Here is a 24,253-nt window from a genome sequence, read left to right on the forward strand (position 1 = left end):
GACAATGCTTTGCAAGAAACAGTTGGGCAGAAATGGCTCCCATCCTACAACCTAGACAGCACTGCACCAAAAGATAAAGCTGAGGAAGGGAAGGTGGGCAGAAGAAGAGAGGCATGGGGAAAAGCCTGGTGTCCAGTCCTCCCACAAGCTGGTGCTGAGCACCATGGCAAGAAGAGCCCAGTTGGGATGGGAACCCTTCCTGTCCGTTTCTTAATGTGAGCCTCAGCCCCTTGTCCATCACCACACCTGCCAGCCCTGCCTGTGCCTCCTGTGCCTAGGGACACAGCATCCCAGAGCTTTTTCTCTCCAAAGCAGAGTAAGAGGTGAGGCTGCTGGTTCGCATGCGTTTTCCTGCTTGTGTCTGCATGCAAGTCTCTGGGACTAGTCTGCTATGAAGAGAACATTTCACACTGAGCAGACTAAAGATCTAAGCAAGTATAGAATGTGGCTTTTATCCACCAAGCATGGTTCTCACATCCAAACTCTGACCCAGCATGGAGGCTTATATTCAGAGTTCCTCCTAGAACACAGAATGCTGTTTTTCGGTAATTTGTTTTTTCTTTTGTGTATGAATGCTCGAATGTGAGTGTGTACAGATGTGTGTGGAGGCCTAAAGTTGCCAACAGGTGTCTTCCTCCATCACTTTCCACCATATTTATCCAACAGGGTCCCTTGCTTAACCCTCAGCTCGCCAATTCTAGCTACTCTAATGAGTCAGCTTGCCCTAGGGATCCCCTGTCTCTGCCTCTCATGTGCTGGGCTTACAAACAGCCACCATGCCTGCCTGGCTTTTAAAAGGGGTCTAGGGAATCTAACCTCTGGTCCTTCATTTTGTCTCACCAGCATTTAATTCGTGGAGCCATCCCCCAGCCCTAGAACACACAGCACTTCAAGGCACAACAAAATGACATAGCCAATACTACCAATGCTTCAACACACACTTTGAAGTCATCCATCACATTAGCAAATCATAGGTGCTATACTTAGCCAAGGGTCAGTAACTGGGCTGCTGAAGCCCTTGGATGCTCAGCCAAGGGCAGGCTGTCCTAGTAGATCCTAAAAGGAGTAGACTGTATGGGGGAAATACTGAATTTTCTCTGTTACAATCAATGGCCAGAATGGGGGCTGGTGCCTATACAAGGTATGCACAGGAGTTAGGCTTTGAGTGCTAGGAACCAGATTTTTGGTTATTAGCTTGAATGTGTGTCGGGGGCTAGGCTTGCTAAAAGCAATGGTTTCTGTTCCTGCAGGTGGCTATGGGATGGATGTGACCACGAAAAACAAGCGAGATGGCACTGAAGTCACTGAGAGAAGTAAGAGTGTTTGGATTTATTTACTCAGAGCCGCTTTAGCTCCTTTGGAAACAGAGTCAATAGTCCGCTCTCATCCCACCACGCATCTCCAGATGTCTTCACAGAGAGACTCCACTCCCTCTCCCAGGATTGCTCTTCTGGCTTTTTACTTTCATAGGCTTGTAACCAAAGGAGCTCTGCATCTTGTTCCGGGTGAAAATTCCCGTTTCTGGGCCCAGGGCTGTGGCTCAGTGGTAGACCACCTGCCTAGCTGGCACAAGAATCAAGAGCATGAAAGAGAAATGAAGAAAGGAAAGAAGGAAGGGGGAGGGGAGGAGGAAGGGAGAAGGACTTCCTTTTCTACATATAGTTTCCTTGAGTAGAATTTTAATAACTGCCTGATTCTCTGTGGTTTGTTTAACTCTTTTATTTACCTCTTCTCTACCTAGGGATATAGGACAATGGAAATCTAAAAGTATAATATCTTACTTATGTCAGGGACTAGGTTGAAATAACACTGGTGTCACAGTCCAAATCTACACTAAACCCTGAAAGCCCATGCATTTCCTTTGTAGAACTGTCCAAATGATAGATTCAGGGGCATTTAAACCGTCTCTCCAGCAACTCTAAATTAGGAAACTTTTTCATTTATCATGTGACTTTCATTGATTTCCAACAACAACAACAAAAAAATTTTGGCTCCACGGACTTAGAACTTTAGGTTAGAAAATAATTTATTTTTATGTGTCAAAAAAATCCCGAAGGTCCGTACAATGAGAGGTTACTGGGAGCTCAAGGGCCATTATTCAAACAGAGCTGACACCTTCCTGTGAAAAACCATTCCCCTTTATGTCTTGAGTGCTGAGTCCCCTGCATTCATAGCCCCTCGTTCCTGGGCGTGGGGGAGAACTAATTAGAAACACGTCCCATGAAGGACAGGGAAGAGTGGACAGCATGGCTGCTGTAACAGCCACAGCTGACTTCACGTGGCACACGGTGGCATCTCCTTCCACCCTGCTCTTTCACCCCTCTTCCCACACGCATGTACGCATGCACTCCACACAACCACGTCTGCACACCTGTGCACAGCCACACAAAAAAATCTCCTTTAAAGGTGAGTGAGGGCCCGTGAGACAGTCCAGCATGTAGACCTGCAGACAGTTTAAACCTGAAATCCAGGCCCCACATGGAGAAGGAAAGAGCCGACTCCTGCAAGTTGCTCTGATTGCCACATGTATACTGTGGCAGTGCATACTCCCACACGTACAGTGGCCCCAGCCAGATGAGGCCCCAAAGTGAAGGAGGTCGTGTTGATGGCCACAGTCAGACAAAAAGTTGGCCCAGCTATGGCTGTGGGAATCCACCCAAACCTCATGCTACTTCAGGGGATCAACTCCTGAGGAAAGAGGTCCCTTTTCTCAGACACCTGAAGCTATTAGCATCTCCGTATACTGGACACTAGAGAAACTCTGGGCTGGGTGGTGTAGTGGGGAGCTCCTCAAAGTCTGCCTCTGGGGTTCACTTAAGGCTCATTTCACTGACCTCCAAAAGTGACTTACTCAGGCTGCTTTTCGTCTCTATACCTTCCACACCCATGCATGCCCTTGAGAGTTCCAGAATGAAACACGGTATCCTAGAGACACCTCCAATTTCATCAGGGCATACAGAGTGAGACCAGTCAGGGTGTTGGCCCCAGGGGTCTCTGGGAAGGAACAGAGCAGAGATAGAGTGTGTGGCTATAAGAAAAGAGAGGCTGGCCCTCTTTCAAACTCAAACTTAGGCCTGAACTGGAGTGGCCTGTGAGAGGTCTTGATGCCAAGACAACCCATCCTTCCAATCAGTGGGTAACTTCTTGTGGTACTATCTTACTTAGGGTTTCTATGCTATGAAGAGACACCGTGACCACAGCAACTCTTATAGAGGAAAACATTCTTACAACTCAGAGGTTAGGCCATTGTTGTCATGGTTGGAAGCATGGCAGCATGCAGGCAGACATGGCGCTGGAGAGGTATCTGTGAATTCTACATCTTGATCTGCAGGCAGCAGGAAAAGAATGCCACACTGGGCCTGGCTTGAACATCTGAGACCTCAAATCCCACCCCCAGTGACACAATTTCTTCAACAATGCCACACTTACTCCAACAAGGCCTAATAGTGTCACTCCCTATGGGCCTGTGGGAGGCCATTTTTATTCAATCCACCCAGGCACCAAAAAGAAATTTTATAGTCTAGGTACATCGAGCCTCATTGTTATTGCTTGTATTTCCATGTATAGTAGGTCAGATTTCTTGTCATAAGACACAGCCATAAAAACCTTTGTTGAGCCTAACAATAGACTTAATCAATGACAGACACCAGGCTCTGCCAAAATCCAGCAACAGTATCCCCTCTTTTCTTTGTCTTTTCCAGTTATCACGGAAACAGTAACTACAAGACTCACATCCTTACCACCAAGTAAGTGGCCCTGTGCTGATCTTGAACACAGCAGTTCACTTTCCCACTGAGAAAATCCAAACTTTCTGGAATGTATTCTCTTTTTGGTGGGAGATGGGGGTTGAGACAGGATTTCTCTGTGAAGCCCAAGATTTTCTGGAACTAGCTCTGTCTGTCAATCAAGCTGGCCTCGAACTCATAGAGTTCCACCTGCCTCTGCCTCCCGAGCACTGGGATTAAAGGCGTGCGCCCACAGCCTGGCTTGGAATATATCCTTTTGCTAGCAGTTATGTTGAAGTTGATTTATACACCACAACAGCTACCAGTCTGAGTTGCACGATTCACTGTTGAAGTACCAGCAGCTGCTTGCTTCAGTCTAATGAGGGCATGCCATCATTCCCTCCAATAACCCCCCGGGTTTATTCACAGTCATGCCCCACCCCCCTGCTCTCTCTGGCTTCTAGGGACCACATCTGCCTGTGTCTTTATGGATTGGCTAGTCTAGTCAGTAAAATACTGGAAATCCTAGCCTCCCTGACCACTTGACTCCATTCCACTTTTGTTGGGGAGCTCTTCAGTGGCTGTCAATCCTCCTGGTGGGTTCTAATAGCAGAGATGGAGTCCCAACGCTACCCCTGAGCCCACATGGGCTTTGGGATGGGGAGAACCCACCCATCTGTGGCCACAGCAGGGTGATGGAAGCAAGTCAAATGGAACCCAGAGCCACCCACCCTGTAGTGGCTGTTGTGTCTGGGTCCTGATAAGGCATTGGAAAAAAGAAATCCCAACCTTTATTTGAGATGCTGGGGTACAGGGATGGGGGGAGGGGTTCGTATCACTCAGCTGTCTCAACTATTTTTCCAACGGAATAACTTTCTGTGCTCCACCAGAACGCTCTCATTCCCATTGAGCAGGGTGTCCATTCCTGACCTCTGTGTTGAAAACAAGTAGTGGGAAAAGGGCAGCTTGGAATCTGGAGTGTGGTAGACAGGAGATCCCAACCAGTGGGTCCCTGGTGAGAATGTGGGGAAGGCTCTGTAGGCAGAGGATGAGGAGACCCGCTGGCCTGGATCTTGACTGTCACCTCTTTTGCAGAAGGGAGCACCAGCAATGGCTACGCGAAGACAGGCTCTCTGGGTGGAGGAAGTCGGCTAGAGAAACAGACCCTGACTCATGGTAGCAGCGGCTACATCAACTCAAGTGAGTGGCTACTGGCTGGGTGAGGGGCAGGGAGATAGACGAGAAAATCCACCGTCCAAAGTCAGTGCAGGGGACCACTGCCCTGTCTGTCATTCATTCCACGTGCTCCCAGGAGTCACCCAAATGACAAGGAAGGGTGTGGGTCTCAAATCATCAGCATCAGCTGGGCAGTGGTGGCACATGCCTTTAATCCCAGCACTCGGGAGGCAGAGGCAGGCGGATCTCTGTGAGTTCAAGACCAGCCTGGTCTACAGCTAGTTCCAGGACAGCCTCCAAAGCCACAGAGAAACCCTGTCTCAAAAAAAAAAAAAAAATCATCAGCATCGGACAGCTACACCAGATGGGTTCCATTTCCATTAAGTCTCCAGGTCAGGCGACACTCATCAGTTAACTTCCAGGGGAGACTGTTGCTTTCCCACGGCATCCGTCTACTTCAGCCGTATCATTTAGGAAGGGCTGTGCGTGTTTAAGGTCTCTAGAATGTGGTGGTTCTCAACTTGTGGGTTGCGACTCCTTTCCCAGGGGTCACATATCAGACATGACAGTTCATACCAATAGCAAAGTTACAGTCAGTAAGTAGCAGTGAAAATAAATTTATGGGGTCACCACAACATGAGGAACCATATTAAAGGGTCTCAGCGTTAGGAAGTTTGAGATGCGCTGGTCTAATAACAGGCAGCTCCAAGTTGCAGTCTTTTGTTGGGCAAGCACACACCATGACCCTGTGAGGTAATCTTTCACATGAAAGCAAAAGGCAGCAAAAGTATGACAAAAAACAAACACATTCACATAACCAACCCTGAAAGCCATTAAGATGTAGTGGAGCAAATAAAAACGTAACACTCAGAAGCGTCTTCCCTCATCCCTCTGAGAAGGGGTGAGTGGTCCAACATCAAGTCTTCCAGAAAACTAACTCTAAGGCATCCTTACCACTCCCACACACTCTCGCTATGAGGACATCCTTACCTCTCAGTGTCTGCCCGAAAGGCAGGAGCAGCAATCCTGCCTTCCATCCCTTTCTGTGTTCCTTGGAGTCACCTACCCACCACTCAGGGCCCTCCCTTAGTGTCTTGGGGGTTATTTGGCTAATAGAATAGTGTTTCAACGTAGCAGGAGCATCTCTGGTGAGGTGGTATCATGAGGATTTACACTGTTTCCCAATGGCAGATGGGAGCATCCGGGGCAACGCTTCCACCTCCAGTTACAGGAGAGCTCACTCGCCAGCCTCCACCCTGCCCAACTCTCCAGGCTCCACCTTTGAAAGGAAAACTCGCATGACCCGCCATGGAACTTACGAAGGTATCTGCGGAAGAGAGCTGCTCTCTTCCTGGTATAACTCCGCTCGTCCTCCGCATGACGGCTCCCTGGCTTCTCCCGTGTCTACACTCCACCCCATCTCTCCTCACTTCCTGGTCGCTCTTACGGACTCGAATTATTGGACTAGTCCTGCTTTCGTTTATCCCTCATTCATTTTTTCATCCGCTTAGTCGCTTCTCAACTAGCGCATTATCGTGTTTTCCGCTGTATGAAATGCCTTCCAGGACCCTATCTATCTATTGTCTATAGACAATTTAAGGTGGCAGAGAGAAGCAGAGAAGCAGAGAAGTAACACTGGGTAGAAGGAGGTTACTATTTTCCTCCGAGGGAATCAAGGATGACTCTGGAGGAGGTGCTAAGCCTTGTTTGGCATCCTGGTTGTGCTCACAGATGGAAGGACAGGACAGTCCAGGTTGCTAAAGAGGGGTTGGGAGGCTCAGATTCTGCGCTAGGATTAGATTTCAGTGTCCACGTAAGAAGTTCACAGAGGTTTTGAGCCCAATAATCCATCACATTTGAGCCCCACAAAGCCATGGCAGGTGACAAGTTAAAAGAAAATCTTCAATAGTTGAGAAGAGAGATATCCAGGCTGGGACTGGGCTTCTAGCAGTGAAGGGGCCAGGAGGTGTGAGACAAAAGAGGCAGAATTGGCTGGCTTCCAACTGATGTGAAATGCAAGGAGAACCTGGAAACAGCAGTGCCACTGGGGGTTCAAATGCAGGCTGGACTGCCATCAGTTGAAACAGGAAAGTCAGCAGGAGGACCCCTGCTTGGGGGGAATTCTGCTAAGAGAACAGCCCATTTCCTCCTGAAACGCTTCCAGCTATGGGACTGCAGTAACTGGCACCCCTCCACCCCTAGGAAGTTTCATGGAGGTAAGTAACCATTTGTACTAAGTGTTCCATCCGCTCTCCAGGGAGCTCCAGTGGCAACTCCTCCCCTGAGTACCCCCGGAAGGAACTCGGTAAGTCCGCTCCTTATTTGCTATCAAAATGCTTCAGTGGAACACTAAGAAAATGCCTGAGTGGTGGGGTGCTGGGCAGGGGATGCCGTGAGCCAAACGGATTCTTCTCAAAGAGTTTGACTTCTGTTGATCTGCTTCTCATCCCATCTCATGCACCTTCGCCAGTCCTGTTAACCTGCTGTCATCGGTATTTGCTCACGACACTATTAAAATTGTAAGCTGTGTGTTCAAGGTTCCTGCTAGGACACAAAAGCCCCTCAGGCAAAGCAACAACTGTAGGGACATTTCTTTCCAAGGGCCTCACAGAGACCCGCAACCAAGGAGGAGCAGCAGTCACGAGAGCAAACGTTGTGCATCCCAGATTCTCCTCCTTATCTCCCTCCCAAGCCTTATCTCCCCCCCAAGGGCCACTTCACACACCTGTACCACCCTAAGCTGCGCTTGATCTTAAGTGTTTGTCTTGACCTTAAGTCTTAGTTCTATATTCTTAGAATCTCAAGGTACAGATGAATTGACATTAAGACCAATGGCTACATAGTGATTATAATTTTCTATTATTTGCTTACATTGGGAAAACCAAGGCAGGCTTTAATAAACAAATTAAATATTCAGCTGTCTTTTGGCCCATTTGACAGTGTTTTCAGCTAGCCCAAATGCAACACATACACACACACAAAACTCAGACACAATGCTCTAAGCATCAGCTAACTCAACATTTGCTCAGCTAAACTGCATAAAGATGTTACAAAAACATTATTTGCCCTTCAGCATCTGGGCATCATTTATTTAGCATCTTCTATACAGTAAAAAACCCCATCTGGATTTAGATACTGTAAAAATATTCCTAACTGACCAAAATATTCAGCATGCCAACTCTTATACCACATTTCTGTTCCTGAGACCACATTTCTCTTTTTCTCAGCATCTTCTGCAACCAGAGGACGAAGCCAAACACGAGGTGAGTACCATTACTGAATCTGGTCCAATTCACTCTGAGCAGCTAGGAGCCAGGAAGCCAAGCACAGACGCATACCTGAGACAGCGCATCTGCTTGAGGCACCTAGAGTACTGAGGGAGTCCTGGAAAACTCCATGAGCACAGGAGGTGGGGCATCTGAGAACAACCTAAAAAGCTCCACAGGCAGGAACCCAAACACAGTGGCAATCTCAGGGATACAGACGACGCCACATCTGTCTTCACTACCGGCCTCCCAGATGTGCCCTGATTGTTTTTATACATCAAGACAAGCAAAAGCCCTTTTACAAATTATTGCAAGGGATAGCTTTGTAAACTCATCATCTAGAAAAGATAAAGGAGAGGAAGACCCTAGGAAAAGCCACCCTAGCAGAGCCCTGCATGACCACGGGAGTCAGGCTGCGTTGAACAGAGTCTTTTGCAGGCTCAGTGCGTTCTTTGTGACCAGGTTGTGTGCCCATTGTGCACTATCAGGAGCTTAAGCTGGGGCTTCTGCACCACCCACAGCCTTAGGATGAGGGTTAAAAGACGCCCCCTCTCTAGCTGAAGCTAACACTGTTAAGCTGCTGACTTGCCGACTTCCTGTTCAGATGACTAAGTGGACATGGGAGGTTTTAGAGGCAGAAAGCTGCTTGGCGACAGTGAAGTGGTGATAAAGTGTCATGGGGCCACCTTGCTCAGCCTAGGATTTCGTTAAGTCTCAGGTACCAACATTGTGCAGTTGGCAAGTGCTGTGCAGAAGGGGACATGCCTTTTGAAGCAACACACCAAGTAGCCCAGTGAGCCACAGTCTGCTCTGAACTCGGGGTCCAGGACAGTGAAGCAGAGTCCTTCACTGACGGCCTCTTCTCTTCTCTCCCCTTGTATAGAGAGCGAAATTCGAGTTCGCCTGCAGAGTGCCTCTCCATCCACCAGATGTAAGTGGCCACCATCCTGCTACGGTGAAAGCACCTAGGAAACCCTCAGAGTAAATCAGAAACAGATAAAACATGAGGAATTGGGGGATAAAGTACGTGCTCTGCACAACCTCGTGTGTGTGTGTGTGTGTGTGTGTGTGTGTGTGTGTGTGTGTGTGTGTGTGTGTATGTGTGTGTGTGTGTACTCAATATCAAACATTCTTGAGATCTTGGGGGTGGGTGGCCCTGGGCTAGGGGTCTGCAGTAAGTTACTGAGTGAGTCATGGTTGCTGTTTAGTAGTTCGAAGTCTAATGGAGAAAATGAAAACCAGTCAACCCCCACAGCTTCCAGAGAAGCCTTCCTGTGACTGGGGCTGACTGAAGAGAAGCTGGAGGGTGGACCAGGGTTAGGCTCAGCAGATGAGCTCTCTGGAGACATTCAAAGGGCAGTTCTGTACCGAGTCAGATTAGAGAAGGTTAGGGACTCAAAAATAAGGGTTTAACTTCATCTCCACGGTCAGAGATTCACCAGTCTCAGGACACTGGGAACTTTAGATCCCTGTTGTCCTTGTTAGCATTTCCTTGGCCACATTTCGAATGAGCCTGACTTTTAGGTGGGATTCACAGACAAGGAGTGAAAGGAGTAGGTACCTCAGGACCCCAAGCGGGGCTTGACCTAGTCATGGGCTCTGACTCCAAGTCTAATTAGCCTTCTCACCTGAGTCCTCCCAGGCTTGGAGATATTGATACCAAAAGATGGAGCTTTCTGGAGAGAGAGGTAGGGCATTGCCCAGCACCTGTATCAATCTGCTTGTGTCCTGCTTATTGTCCTTGGCTGAAAGCTCCCTTCCTTCCAGTTCACTACTCTGAAAGGACACAAAGACCCCATTCACCCTATAAGTTCACCTTGTTACAAACAGTACCAGCCAAATGGACCTGAAACGGAAACGCAGTGAACACAGTGTAATGTTTAGGAGCTAACAGACCTCAAATCCCTTTTGACACTGGCAGGCATACCAGGTCACCAAGGCACCATATTCAGGGGAAAGCCAATTGTCTAGCTAGCTTCTTTAGAGCCTAGCTCTCTAGCTGCCCTATCACAGACAACAGTGTCCTCCAGGTATTGTCACCCCTGTGGTGCCTAATGAGATCTGATGAGGAAATATCTCCCAAGAGCTCTGAGCTCCGTGTGTGAAACACTATATTTATGGGGCTGTTATGGTTACAAGCTGGCGGATTCATGGGAGCTATAAATTGTCAAAATTCAAAAATTATAAAGCTAATGGAAAATGTCCCCACTAATGAGGCAGATGCCAGCTTCTCTGATATCAGAATGCCATCAATATTCCTTCCCTGATTTTTGGACTCAGGCAAGAGTCCAGTGCCCGATGGGAAGCTCTGGGGTTTTTCCGCAGGGACAGAACTCGATGAAGTCAAACGTTTGCTTAAGGGGAGCCGATCTGCAAGTGCGAGTCCCACCAGGAACACCTCCAACACACTCCCCATCCCCAAGAAAGGCACTGTAGAGACAAAAGTGGTGACAGCAAGCTCCCACTCAGGTAAGCTTGACAGCTCCAAGCTGCCATGGGGGGACGGGGACAATCTGACAGATGTGCCCTTTCAGCTTTGGCAGACTTGGAAGAGCACTGAGCGCCTGCTCTTCCACACTGTGAATGGCGAGTGGAGGGGCGGGGCGGGGGGCGGGGGGGGCGGGGGTTCTTATCCACCGGACCAGCTGTCTTCTGAGGATGTGGTACCCAGCTCTAAGCCCCTGAGATTCTCCCCAGCAGGTTCTTTGAGTGTTGGATGTGTTGCCTGGGTTCCCCGAGAGAAGAATGAGGGAGGGTTTGGTGTTTTCAATATGGAGAATGAAATATTTGTCCTATGCCTACTCTGTCAAGCCCTGAGAAAAAGTTCTGGACAAGAAAGGCATAGTCAATGGCCTGGTGGAGGAGAGGGTCTCTGGGGGAATTAAACAGGAAACCAAGAGACTTGAGTCACAGGGGACGGGTGGTACTCAACAGCCTTGTGGAGCGTGTGTCTTCTTTGAGGGGAATACCTCTTCAGGTGACAGGAAGAGAAGTTATCAGTGACACAGACAGAGATGAGGGAAGAGGCCGCATCTTCTGTGGATGAAGATTTCCTACTGTTTCTGGAAAGTCTTGATGCCATGCCCTTCCTCGTGTGACTTCCCTATAAAGCCAAGCCTCTAAGCTTGTTAGCAGCTGTCTAGCCTGGTCCCTCTCACAGAGTAATTGGCAGAAATGGCATCAGATTGGAAGAAACATGAAAAGCCCTGTCAGGACAGAGTACTTTGGGGTCTGGTTGACTCTCAGAGATGAATTAGTGAGGATCTAACCAAGAAGACTGCTGTGTCCAAGGAGTTATTACAGCCCCCACTCCTTCATCCAGTGCACACCCCACTCTTTGATTCGATTTGCTAGGTGACTAGAAGCAGCTCCTAACTGAACTACCCTTTGGCATCTTTAAAAATGACAGAGCAGTAAGAGGTTGTCCCCATTGGTGGAGAGAGGCCAGCAAGATGTAGAAAGAAAATCTTAGGGAAAGATACAATAAGAGAACACTACAGTAAAATTACTTCTGTATTTCACCAAGAAATGGCAATCATTTTGTGATCTAAGAGATAATTACTTCAGTCAAAAATGGAATGGCTAAGTGCCTCAGGCTTTCCTGAACTGAGGGAGTTCCTAGGATATGGGACCCTTGGTGCTAAACTCAGGGAAGCTCCAAGGAGACAAGCAACCAAGTTCCCCAGGCAGACATGACCGTCTTTCTCACCGTGAGGTATGTGTGTGTTTCGCTTTCCAGTATCAGGAACCTATGACACGACAATACTGGACACCAACCTTCCCCCCCACATGTGGTCCTCCACCTTGCCTGCAGGGTCCTCCATGGGGACCTATCACAACAACATGACAACCCAGAGCTCATCCCTCCTCAACACCAACGCCTACTCAGCAGGATCAGGTAGGTGTGGGCTGCACCTGGCTTCTCACTCCTAGAATGGGGACTGCGGCAGCTCTACTGTTGAAGAGCTTCTTGGGTGTGTGTCATCCCCGGGGCCTCCTGGGAACTGTTTTGTTTGCTTGTTTGCCCAGATGTCCAAAGCAATTCTCACTGGAACTTTTTTCATTTCCTCTTAATGTAGAAGCTATTTTTTTTAATGGAATTAACCTGCAAGACAAGGCATCAGAAGAAATACAACAGAAAAGAACACTAAAAATAGATTAGGACACCATGTATCAATGGGTGTGAATTGATTGTGGGAATTCTGAACAAGTCAATTAATTTTCAGATCCCACTGTATAAGACGGGGCCACTAACAAGAGAGCCTTTAACTGGACCCACTTGTCTACTCCAGGTCTAGCCATCCAAGATCACCTTTGGCTAGATCCACAGGCTGATGTCAGGTTCTCTGCAGAAAAGACAGAGAATTGAATATTAAGGTTTTTTTTTTCTAAAACCAAAAATATAATAGAACATTGTCGATAGATCCCAGTATGTCTTCTGGCATGTCCACAGCATCTGAGCTTTTGCCTTGCCTTGAGACTTGCTGTCAACTGCCTTCTCTTTCCCCACTGCAGTCTTCGGAATGCCAAATAACATGGCGTCCTGCTCTCCCACCCTGCCCCCTGGACTCAGCAGCTGCTCCTCAGGTCAGTACTACCATCTCGGCACCTCTTCTTATACTATTTTGAAAATAATTTATTTATTTTTATTTTCGTGTGAACAAGAGTCTTGCCTGCATGAATGTTTGTTCACCATGAGTGTAAAGTGCCTGCAGGAGGTGGGGTGGGGCGGAGAAGATGGTATGGATCACCTGGAACTGAAGTTTCCACATAGGCACTGGGAGCCACACCAGTTAAAGCAATCAAGGCAATCCCCCACAGACATGTCCACGGGCCAACCCAAGGGAGACGATCCCTCACTGATAACCTGCCAGGTGATTCTAGGCTGTGTCAGGTTGACAGTTATGTCAACAATTGCAAGCCTTGGAGTCAAGATTGGGGAAAGGATTTAGCAGGGTATGGTAGTGCACACCTTTAATCTCAGACCTCCAGAGGCAGAGATGGGTAAATATGTGAGTTCAAGACCATACTGATATGCCTAGTGCGTTACAGGGCTATATAGAGATATGCTGTCTCAAGAGGGGGTCTTCAGATGAACTGCTTCAAATAAATCTCAGAGCTTGCTTTTGTGGTGTACCGCCCAGGCTACTGCGCCTGTGCAGACCTGGGGTTAGAGCAGGGGAAGGGGCGTGGTGATGCTCAGCCCTTGCATTCAACTTGCCCACTCACATCTATCCCACAGGGAGCAATCAGAGGACCCTGTGCCTGTGAAACAACAGGAATTAAGTGAAGAGTGAGGTCCAAGAGGTCTTCCTGAAGGAAGTACGCTTAAGAACTAAGACAGTGGCCAGGCGGTGGTGGTGCATGCCCACTCGGGAGGCAGAGGCAGGCGGATCTCTATGAGTTGAGACCAGCCTGGTCTACAAGAGCTAGTTCCAGGACAGCCTCCAAACCCACAGAGAAACCCTGTCTCAAAACAAACAAACAAAAAGAACTAAAACACAGGAAATTAAGCCCCTTCCCCCCCACACACTGCTAGAGAGAGTTGACTTCATGTGCCCAGCTGCTTAGACTGCCCCCAGCCATGGGAGCCGCCTTTCCATGTTGGCCCAGCTCATTAGCGCTTTCTCATTAGCACATATAGTGTGAAGAACATACCGTGTCTCAAAGCAAGGAGGGGGGTGGGAGCACGGCGCACAGCACAGGGGACAGGGTACCGGGAAGTTACACTTAGGAGAAAAATCTGAAAAGAAAGGGGAAAACCTGTCATGTCAGTGTTTCTCAGCTCAGTGTATCCGTATCCAGTTCCCACACTGTGTACCAACTAGTCCTGCAGAGCTACAGGGACATGATAGTTTCTGATTTTTTAAGGGAGGCAGTCGTATTTGTCAGCCCTGTGTGAGCTACCGCTATTTAGTCGCATGGCCCTTACTCTGCAACAGCCACTAGCAAAGTTTATTCTGGTGGGAGATGACCTCCTTACTAAGAGCATGGAAACCAAGAAAAAGTTTTGTCATCTGCCACTAGCAAAAGCAGTTTTCAGGAAAATGATCCGGGGGGCTCCAGGAAGCTCACAGCATCCAGGGGGTGCCCTCCCACTCACAGCTCCCGCCTGTTCTCCATTTCTCTTGCAGTGTTTGGCATGCAGAACAATCTGGCCCCCAGCTCTTCTGCCGTAGCCCATGGCACAACCACCACTTCCACAGGTTGGTAGCCTACGTTTGGAGCTCGGGAACTGGGAATTGACACCACTTAGACTCTGCAACTCACAACGGGCCCTTTCACGTAGTTAACAGGACCAAAGGCCTTTCCCACAAAAACCCAGGCCCCGCCCCCAGCCTGGAGATGCTGACCTTCATCCCTCACTGTCTCCGCTGTGAATCAAACACACAAGGAGCCTATAAAGCCAGCATGTCCATCCTGTGACATCTCGTTCCCATGTCCCACTGGTCAGGGCAGTGGTCTCTCCAGCTCACAATGCACTCTTCCTCAGGCCACTGCCACTTCAAATAAATCTCAAGAGTTTGATTTCATGGTGTACCGCCCAGGCCATTGCGCCTGTGCAGACCTAGTAGGTAGAGCAGAGGAAGGGGCGTGGTGATGCTCAGTCCCTGCATTCAACTTGCCAACTCCTTAGTTGGAGAAGAACATCTAACCCACAGGAAGCAATAAGAGAACCCTGTAAAACAACAGGAATTAAGTGACAAGTGAGGTTTACGAGCACTTCCTGAAGGAAGTGGCTTAAGAACTAGGAGAAGATCCAGGAAATTAACCCATCCCACCCCCTTTCTCTCTTGCAGCATACAGTGTAAAGAAAAACGTGCCACAGCCACCCACTGTCACCAGCACCGGTGTGTCCACTTCTGCTAGTGAGTGCTATTGCCAGCTCCTAGGGACCAAGCTGGCCCATTGGGATGACACATGGTGTCCTGGAAAAGAGGCTGGACCCCGTGGGTGGGCTGAGACCCATGAACACAACTCACCCCAAAGGTCTCAGGATGTTTTTATAAAGATGAGCAGGCTCTAAACTTAACTTGGTTTTCCTCCCAGGAGCAGAAAGCACCCCCACCCAACACACACACACACACACACACACACACACACACACACACACACACCTGTCTGCTGTTACGCTCCAGCCATCACACTTACCTGGCAGCTCTTGGCTTTCTCCTGCTAACACTGAACTGAGAGGCTGGAGCCCCTCCAAAGCTGCTGGTGCCCCCACCGCTGTCACAGACTCTACCAACGTGGGTTCACCCCATACAATGGACTCCTTCCTCCAGTGCCTGGGTCCTGCTGTGTCCGTCTAAAATAAAAAGTTGCCATGCACCCATTTAGTATCAGACAGGCAGTTTGCTTTCTACCTGTGGTGGACAAGCCAGAATAAAGTCATGGTGAGATAAGGACAATGCCGTGGGGCAAGCAGATGACAAGCACAAAGACAAAGTACGCCTGACAGTTACAGAAAATGACTTGATTCCTAAGCAAACAGGGATGTGGCAGACGTGGGGTCCATGTATGAGAGTTCGGAGCTTTAGGGGGATGATCGGGAAAAGCCTCCCGGGATGGTAAAACTAATCTATTGTGTTAGTTAATGAAGGGCCTGGCTGATGAAGGAGACTTCAGCAAAGTCAATGAAGGCACTGTGTCTTCAGGTGGGGAGATAGCTCCATACAGCAGTCCCCAGCACTGCCATCATTGGTCCAACCCCATGGTGGCCAGACCTACTGGCAGAACCCCCAAGATGCTTCATAGCACCACTGTCTAAAAGAGGAGCCCCCAAACACACTGGTGAAGCCCCTCCCCTTCAACTTCCCCAAGTCCTCTTCTGCCTATGTCTTCCCTCTCCTCCGCCACCTTCCCTTCGTTCTGACCCAGTCTTCCCTCTACAGCCTGCACCACCAGCGTCCAGAGCGACGACCTCTTGCATAAAGACTGCAAGTTCCTGATTCTGGAGAAGGACAACGTACCCGCCAAGAAAGAGATGGAACTCTTGATCATGACCAAGGACAGCGGGAAGGTCTTTACTGCCTCCCCGGCCAGCATCTCTTCAAGTACGCCAGAGCTTGGGTAACAGGGGCTTCAGAAGGGCAGAGGCCCTTACAAGGTGGTTTGAGCCAAGTTAGTCATCAAGCCAGAGGGATCCCGTTTGGATGGAAAAGTACCTGCCTAGATCTTCCTGGACCTGCCTTGAATGCAGATAAGCTAGGAAAACAAAGGGAGTCTGTGGTCAGCAGGAGTCTAAACATAGCCCCAGTGAAGGAGATTGACCCAGGAGCACTGGACTAGCTTCCTACCAAGCTAACCTGGGTCTTCCCGAGGAGAGAGGGGATATGAGCAGGCAGGGAGAGTGGGGAGACTGGCGGGGCAGGGGCGGGGGGCGGGAGGGGGGCGGAGGAGGCTAGACCAGGTTATCACTGATTCTGTGTACAGCTTCTTTTTCAGAAGACACCCTAAAAAAAGAGAAGCAGGCTGCATATGCGGCTGACACATGCCTAAAGGCAGATATAAATGGTAAGAAAAAATCTGACCTTGCTCCCCTAACTTCAAATAAAGCCACATATCACTTCTCTGTCTTCTGGGACCACAACCCTCAAAGTAGGGTCCACTGGCAGCACCCAAGAGTGTGTTAGGGACGGAGGCGCCAGCCCCTGCCAGACTCGCTGGGTGGGAAGTTACAGTTTTTATGCGGGAGAGGGAGTGTGTGTGTGCATGCTCTCGTGGGGGGGGGTTCATGTGTGGGGGGTGCGTGTGTGGGGTGCCCTGTGTGGGAAGTTCTCGTGTGTGGGTGCTCTGTGTGGTTCCTTCCATGTGTGGGGGAGTACATGTGTGTGTGCAGGTGTGCTTTTTCCAGTTCTCCAGTTCAGCTTCCAACTTATGTTTGTACTTTTAGGAGACCTAAATACTGTGTCCACAAAGGGCAAGGCCACCTCTGTAGGTGAGTGAGAGTGGGGGACCCTGCTGTGAAAGATCCAAGAGGCTGGCCATGGGACACATGATGGCACTTGCCTGGAGCCTGTGCACACACATGAGCTACGCAGATCTGACTCCCTAAAGGGAGAAGGATGGGAAACGGGAGTGGACAGGCTCGGGTCACCCAGATGATGCCCCACGGGCCCACAGTTCCTAATGGCCAGTCACACGGACCCTAAGTCCCCCACCAGGGCAGGCACAGCAGGCCAGGCCCAAGATGGCATTCTTGCACTTGCTCCAGCCTCTGCCCTTTCCTCACCTCCTCCTCTGCCTACCTTGGGAGAGAAGTGCATGGAGTTCCCATCTCCCTGAGAGATCTGCCAGCCCTTGCCTTTTAAAATATATTTTTAGGTTTATGGTGCTAAGTGTAACTCTAGGCAACTGTGGGAACCACCAAGGGTGAGCTGTGTCAAGGCAGGTGTAGTGACCAGAGCTGTAGGTTCAGGCCCAGTCAGAGGCAGGCGCTGAGGCAGACGCGTGTGACACTCCTAACCATGAAGATGTTTTAAACCCGGTGCCGTTGGCTGCTTCCTCCACTCATTACGGGTCTAGTTTTGTTTAATCCCATAACTGTTTAATGAAGCAGGTCATCTTTGAACCTCTTTTTTTTTTTTTTTTTTGCTTGGGATCCCTTTATTATTAGCACCAAGAAGCATAGCACTCGTGATACACATGGCTGTTTTGCTGGGATTAGTATCCTGTTTCTTTGCTCAGAAAAGTATACTTTAACTTTGCCTACTGCTTCACAAATTGTGCTGTTTGCATCTTAAGCAATACTTGGATTCACACCTTTGTGTTGTCCTTTTCCTTGTCACCAGGGTTTATCTGAGTGATCCAAAAACAGAAAACAAAACAAACAAACAAAAAAAACAAAACAAAAGACCCCCAAAACAAAATAAACAAAACAACAACAGAAACTATTTAACCTCGCTTTTTAAAAACCATCTTGTGAGAGTCACACATCCAAAGCCTGGGGTGCTCAGACTTACTTTCATGAGAAGCTGCACATAAACTCAAACCCTCCACACCCGACACCCATGACGCCACCAATTTTGAAGGGAGCCGGGCAGGAGCCTCCTGAATTCAACTCACCCTCCCTGTTTCTTCCACAGAAAACCATAACTATGACCGAGGCGGTGGTGGAGCCAGAGGCGGCGGCGGCGGCGGTGGCGGTGCCGGTGCCGGTGGAGGAACCTGGGGGGCTGCGCCTGCCTGGTGCCCCTGCGGCTCCTGCTGCAGCTGGTGGAAGTGGTTGCTGGGCCTACTGCTCACCTGGCTGCTGCTGCTGGGTCTGCTCTTTGGCCTCATTGCTCTGGGTAGGTGCCAAGGCCACAGAGCCTGAAGGCCCCAGCCCCTCTACCCCATCCTCCTAGGGATGGGAAACCACGAGTGGTCCTGAGTGTTGGAGCTGACAGGGGCCGGAGGTTACAGTCACAAACCCTGTGTTCCTACTGATAGGAAACAGCGGCTTGAGACGCCTGGCCCACGTCTCAAGGTCACTAAGCACTGGGAATCTAAGGTCCTGGCTCCACCCTGGGTTCCGGAACCGATGGCCTTTAATATGGCCTCACTGTCTCATGGTCTTTCAGCCTTTACCTTGCCCGAGATCTCTTTCCCTGCCGTCTCTCTCCACCTCCCTGAGGAAGGAGAGCCAGACAGGCCCGGGCTTCCTTAAGGATGCTGGCTGCTATTGGCCACAAGGATTGTCTCTGCACTAGTATTCCTGAAATACGTGCCCAGGGGTGTGAAGAAGCCCCTTCCCCCAGGCCCAGGGCCCCAGAGCAGGAGCCAGATTCGGTCCTCACGGCTGGTTCCCATGTGTCCATCATAGCGGAGGAGGTAAGGAAGCTGAAAGCCCGAGTGGAGGAGCTGGAGAAGACCAGGGTGCAATATTTTGAAGACAAGACAGAGAGAAGTAGCAAGGACCGTCTCCTGGGTGATGTGCCTGGCATGGGACCTGGATTAGGCAAAGTGGGGCTGGATGGCCACAGCCAGGAGGCGATCTGGCTGTTTATAAGGAACAAGCTGATGACAGAACAGGAAAACGGTGAGAGAAGGCCGGAAACAAGGCCAACTAGCCCAGAACTTGGGGTCTGGGTGGCTTTATGCTTGTCCTGGGGACACTATTTAAACCCTCTCCCCTTCCCATCCTACCCTCCATCACCCTAAGAAGCAAGAGGAAGCCAGGCTGGGATCCCCATTTGTGTGTGTGTGTGTGTGTGTGTGTGTGTGTGTGTGTGTGTGTGTGTGTGTGTTGATGCATTATTTATGATTTATTAAAGCTTGCCTGAGGATTCAGAGAAGCAAAGCAGCCAAGCCGGTAGATCTTACCTCTACCCAGCTGAAATGGCAATCGGGTCGTCACTTCCTGTCTCCTCCTCTTCCTTTTATTCCTTTCTCTGCCCAGTCATATCACTCCTGTCTTTACCTCCCTAGTGCTGGGATTAAAGGCATGTGATCCCAGGTGCTGAGATCATCTGTGTGTGAGCTGTTTCTTTTAGGACTGGATTGTGTAGTCCTTGTGGCCTTGAACTAACAGAGATCAGCCTACCTATTAATCCTCAGTCCTGGGATTAACAGTGTGGCCGAGATAACCTAGCTTCTATAGCTAACTTAGTGTGGCTGCTTTGATATTTTGATTTCCAGTGGCTTTAATAAATCATAAATAACATATCACTGTGTGTGTGTGTGTGTGTGTGTGTGTGTGAGAGAGAGAGAGAGAGAGAGAGAGAGAGAGAGAGAGAGAGAGAGAGACTGACTCAAGGTTTTCTCTTTCTTGTAGGAAATCTTCGAGGAAATCCTGGTCCAAAAGGTATTGGAGTGGCCCAAGCCTCCCCCGCTCCCATTTCTATAGGAAAGCCGTATTTCCCTGAGACTGGAATCCTTTTCTCTTTGTCATAAAGAAAGAGTGTAGATACCACCCGACTATCTGTCTGTCAGAAAGCTGGAAGTTGACTTTCCAGTCAGACATCACAGCAGGGTTGGGAGCCCAGGGGAAGCCTAGTGGTCTGTACTGGGGTGCCTCTGATGGGGCTCACTGTGATATGTGGTTCACACATTGCCAAATGGCTGTGACACACAGGCAGGAAAGCAACTCTTGGTTAATGTACCATCTTGCAGTGTCTGTTTTTCTGGTTTTAGGTGACATGGGAAGTCAAGGACCTAAAGGTAACTATTCCAAAGATAATCTACCTTAAACACTGGGGGTGTGGGGGAGTGGTTAACGCAAGAGAAAACCCCTCAGGCTGAGAAAGGCAACTTAACAATCTGCGGTCCACACAAGCCTGAAGCAGAGGATTCCAGTCCCTTTGCCCCTCCACAGACACAAAGCAGCTTTTCCCCAACCATGTCACTGAGGGTCTTGTCAACTCTATAGTGGGAAGGGACTACCTGAAGATTCTGGGCCCCTCCCTGAGCCTCTGATTGACTGTGGATGGGCCGAGGGACCTAAGTCCACCTCCCAAAACCTACAACCCCACACCCCTCCTGACCCTGCTTAAGACGGATGCCAAATACAGGACTGCCAAGTACAGTTGAACTCAGAAAAGCATCGGATTTTCACTGTAATTATGTCCCAAATGACTTACTGGGCCTAATGATACGAAAGTGTATTTTTGGTTTTAGCAGCAGTTTGAATGTAACTGGATGCATTTGCTCCCTGGAAGGCCCATCTGAATCTTGCTAGCAGCTCCTCAGGGGACCAGCCATGTTCTCCATCTGACATCTCCTTTTCTTTTGTTCTTACAGGAGACCGAGGCCTTCCTGGGACCCCAGGTGAGTAACCCACAGTGATTACACACCTGGTGTGCTGGTTTGCATGTCATGGATGCTAAATTCTGGAGGAAATACAGACTTGGGGCTTCTTGTCTATCCACAGGTATTCCTGGGCCCCTGGGCCACCCTGGCCCAGAAGGACCAAAGGGACAAAAGGGCAGCATTGGTAAGAGCCCCCTTTCTATTCCTGTGTTTGTTCTTCACTCTTAAGCAGGTATTCTGGAGATCCCATTTTAGAAGACAACAGTGACCACAACAGAGAAAGATGGAGAGTTAAATAGGGAATTTGAAGAGGGAGAGGGTGTGGCCACCATAAGACCTAGGGACACATTCTGAGCAGAGGTGCAGCCAAAGCCAAGGCCCCAAAAGCAAGTTCAAAGGCCACCAGGTGGATAAGGAACCTGGAAGCTGAAGACAAAGAAGGGGTTGTGAGGGGCAGCAAACCATGTGGGGCCTCAAGGCAAAGCCCGAGTAAAGATGGCTTTTCCTCCTGGTGAACTGAGAAACAGCTTACAGACTTGGGGCAAAGGCAGGAAAATGTCATATACTCACAGGGTCACTCTGGTCCTGCTGAGGAGGGGCTGTCTGTGAGCTATGGCATAGGACCCTAACTGTGAGGGTGGCCATTTCCATCTTCAGGAGATCCTGGCATGGAAGGACCCATAGGCCAGAGAGGACTAGAAGGCCCCATGGGACCTCGTGGTGAACCTGGGCCTCCTGGGTCTGGAGAGAAAGGAGACAGAGGTAAGAGGAGACACCTTGACCAAGAGGACTAGCTGCACCCTTCCTTCCATCAATACCTCCCTCTTTTAGGCCGCATTGGCCGAGCATTTGCAGAGGTGGACGGTGGAGAAGCTATGAACCTATAGAGACAGTAACTAACGAGGAGTGTGGCCAGGCTAAGAAACAGGCCGTGATTGGGGGGCTTAACCAGAGAAAGAGGTCTCGGGGATGTGACCTTTCCAGAGAGGGTAAGAAGCAAAGCCAGGTCAAGGTGGAGGGCAAAGGGCACCAGGGCTAGGAGCACAGCCAGGTATGAGGTGAAGGTAAGGCTTTCTGGCCTCTGGGGATTGGTACTCAGCAGGGCAAAAGGCAGGAGGCCTGTGTCAGAGCCCTGGTACTTCATGGGGCTGGGGAGGTTTTGAACTCAGCTGCTTAACCATGAGACTGAGAAGGATACCAGGAATCTTCTGGTGCCAGAACACTGCAGGGAGCCTTTTAACGTCACATTCTCTTAAAAAATTAAAAAGGGTCACTCAAGCAAAGTTACTGCTCTTCCTTAGTGTACTGTCCTGGCAAGGACTCACATGGCCCTAAGAATGAGCCAGTGTTTGTCCAGTGCTTTCTAAGTGCCAGAATACTCTGGGTGGGAACTGAAGGATGAAGAGTGGCCTCACGGGGGCACCAAACGGTCCCCAGAACACTGGCAGAATGGAAAGCCTCCCTTCCAAACATGACTGCCTGGCTGGGGGATGGGACCTCAGCATCTTTCTTCTCTCTCTCCTCAGGGATTGCTGGAGAACAAGGTCCTCCGGGCCTCCCTGGTCTCCCAGGTTCTGTGGGTCCCAGAGGTACGTCAGGAAGACCAACCCAAGTTTGCAGGAAGGGGCCACGTTCAGAGGAGCAGGTCCTGGGCTCCCCAAGAGTGCGGCTTGGCAGCTAGATGGCCACAAGTGTTCTTCCACAAGGGAGTTCTGGGTGTCAAGACTGGGCTGCAATTCTGGCTTTATAGTGGGGCTTGGGACACGTTTCTGTTTCTGTTCAGTGGCCACAGTATGTGGTGTCTAGGCAACTGGATGGATTATACCAGAAACTAGAAACAGATGGTTTCCTGTCTTGACCAAGACCCAGATACACACACAAAATTCAGCAAGTGCTTATGGCCAGCTGCAACCTCTTCTCTCCACCTCTGGTCTGGCCTCAGAGTCTTAGAAAGAAGCAAAGATCTCTGGACCCTGCCAAGCTGTGGCCTGCCCTCGAGGGAGGGCATGGCACTAAGGTCACCACTGAACCCTCTGGTGTACTTCACCTGTCCTTCACACTAGGGGCAGTTGTCCCAGCCAGTCCTTTGCCTTGTGATTGTCTCTCCCCTGTTTCTCAGGTCCCAATGGCTCTGCTGGCCCACAGGGACCCCCAGGTAAATATGCTGTTTCTTGTAAAGTACCCTGCTTCTGTGGTAAAGAAAGTGATGTTAAAGGGAAAACCAAACATTTTTAAAGCCATCGAAGTGATTATAGAGAGACCCTACTGGACATACAAAATGAAAGCCCACAGTGTCACCCTGTGACTGAGCTTGGGTGTCCTGGTAGGTCTTGTCCAAATCACTTCTGGACTGGTATCAGGCCTGAGACCTCCCAGTAACTTCACCAATAGGAAACTCCCATTCTGCCTCTGCCTTGTCCATATGGGCCAAATAAGCCATCCGGCTACCCTGAGAGCTTGAGCTACAGCCAGTGTTTCTGTCAGGACATTTTCTGGTATTCTCATGCCTGAGCCTGGTGACTGGCAGAGACAAGGAACCTGGGCCAGGGTGGGCCAGCAGGAGCATGGGGCGATGAGGAGTCCGTGGGAAGAAACCCTTGACTTCTGCTTCAGGCAGGGTGTGTGTGTGCACCTATGTGCGCGTGCACAAGTATACATGTGTGTCCATCCCTTCCGAAGATGAGACACCCACCTGACCGCTCTTTTCCTCGGTGGGGCAGGTTCTATGGGTCCCCAAGGGCTCCGTGGTGACGTGGGACTCCCTGGTGTCAAAGGTAAGCTGGTGGAGGGGCGGGGGGTAAAAGGACTCTCGTTTGAGAAGGAAGTCAGGGAGTTTGGGGCTCAGAGAGAGTCTGACAGACATGACCCACAAGCTATGAAATGCAAGAGCGGGAGATGAAACCAATATGGAGGGGAAGCCATTGGCCCTTCTTGGTCATCCCCTACATGCCTTTATACCAGGATATCTGTTTCTCTTTCAGGTGACAAAGGACTTGTGGGACCACCAGGACCCAAAGGTATATTGTCCCCACTGTTGCTCAGTTGTTACCATGGTCTCCTCTGCTCCGAGTACCCAGACACAACCTGTGTACAGGACTCAAGAGCACATATGGCTCTGGCTCCCAGGCCCTGGGGAAGAATAGCAGAGAGTCTATTCTTCTTCGGCTTCCCAGAAAGGGAAACTGAGGCACTGAGAGGGAAAACAAAGTACCCACGTCACATAGGCATGGTTGAGTGCTCTCCACGGTGGTCCTTCTTGTGCCCAGGACACTTGTGTGTGTCCCCAGCAGAGGTCGTGGGGGAATCATTTTGTGGGTGCATGATGGGTGGATCAGCTCCTGTGGCTTCATTAAT

The 24,253-nt window shown here is 49.8% G+C and overlaps 1 protein-coding gene across 2 annotated transcripts in view; it reads left to right on the forward strand.

Moving 5' to 3' along the window:
* The first annotated feature begins 1,261 nt into the window (after positions 1 to 1,261).
* The window catches only part of Col17a1 (collagen type XVII alpha 1 chain), a 41,967-nt gene continuing 18,975 nt past the window's right edge, over positions 1,262 to 24,253 (forward strand). For both annotated transcript variants that reach the window (XM_027407061.1, XM_027407062.1), the window contains exons 1-26: positions 1,262 to 1,313; positions 3,702 to 3,746; positions 4,821 to 4,925; positions 6,093 to 6,224; positions 7,159 to 7,206; positions 8,129 to 8,164; positions 9,051 to 9,098; positions 10,493 to 10,636; positions 11,907 to 12,065; positions 12,683 to 12,754; positions 14,302 to 14,373; positions 14,968 to 15,036; positions 16,063 to 16,224; positions 16,604 to 16,684; positions 17,064 to 17,108; positions 18,256 to 18,459; positions 18,975 to 19,190; positions 19,926 to 19,955; positions 20,285 to 20,311; positions 20,891 to 20,917; positions 21,021 to 21,083; positions 21,557 to 21,661; positions 22,426 to 22,488; positions 23,019 to 23,054; positions 23,620 to 23,673; positions 23,881 to 23,916. In XM_027407061.1, coding sequence (XP_027262862.1) covers positions 1,262 to 1,313; positions 3,702 to 3,746; positions 4,821 to 4,925; positions 6,093 to 6,224; positions 7,159 to 7,206; positions 8,129 to 8,164; positions 9,051 to 9,098; positions 10,493 to 10,636; positions 11,907 to 12,065; positions 12,683 to 12,754; positions 14,302 to 14,373; positions 14,968 to 15,036; positions 16,063 to 16,224; positions 16,604 to 16,684; positions 17,064 to 17,108; positions 18,256 to 18,459; positions 18,975 to 19,190; positions 19,926 to 19,955; positions 20,285 to 20,311; positions 20,891 to 20,917; positions 21,021 to 21,083; positions 21,557 to 21,661; positions 22,426 to 22,488; positions 23,019 to 23,054; positions 23,620 to 23,673; positions 23,881 to 23,916 — 2,131 coding nt within the window. The remainder of the gene's footprint in view (positions 1,314 to 3,701; positions 3,747 to 4,820; positions 4,926 to 6,092; positions 6,225 to 7,158; positions 7,207 to 8,128; positions 8,165 to 9,050; positions 9,099 to 10,492; positions 10,637 to 11,906; positions 12,066 to 12,682; positions 12,755 to 14,301; positions 14,374 to 14,967; positions 15,037 to 16,062; positions 16,225 to 16,603; positions 16,685 to 17,063; positions 17,109 to 18,255; positions 18,460 to 18,974; positions 19,191 to 19,925; positions 19,956 to 20,284; positions 20,312 to 20,890; positions 20,918 to 21,020; positions 21,084 to 21,556; positions 21,662 to 22,425; positions 22,489 to 23,018; positions 23,055 to 23,619; positions 23,674 to 23,880; positions 23,917 to 24,253) is intronic.

Source organism: Cricetulus griseus, chromosome 3 (assembly GCF_003668045.3).
Source record: "Cricetulus griseus strain 17A/GY chromosome 3, alternate assembly CriGri-PICRH-1.0, whole genome shotgun sequence".
Taxonomy (NCBI): domain Eukaryota; kingdom Metazoa; phylum Chordata; class Mammalia; order Rodentia; family Cricetidae; genus Cricetulus; species Cricetulus griseus.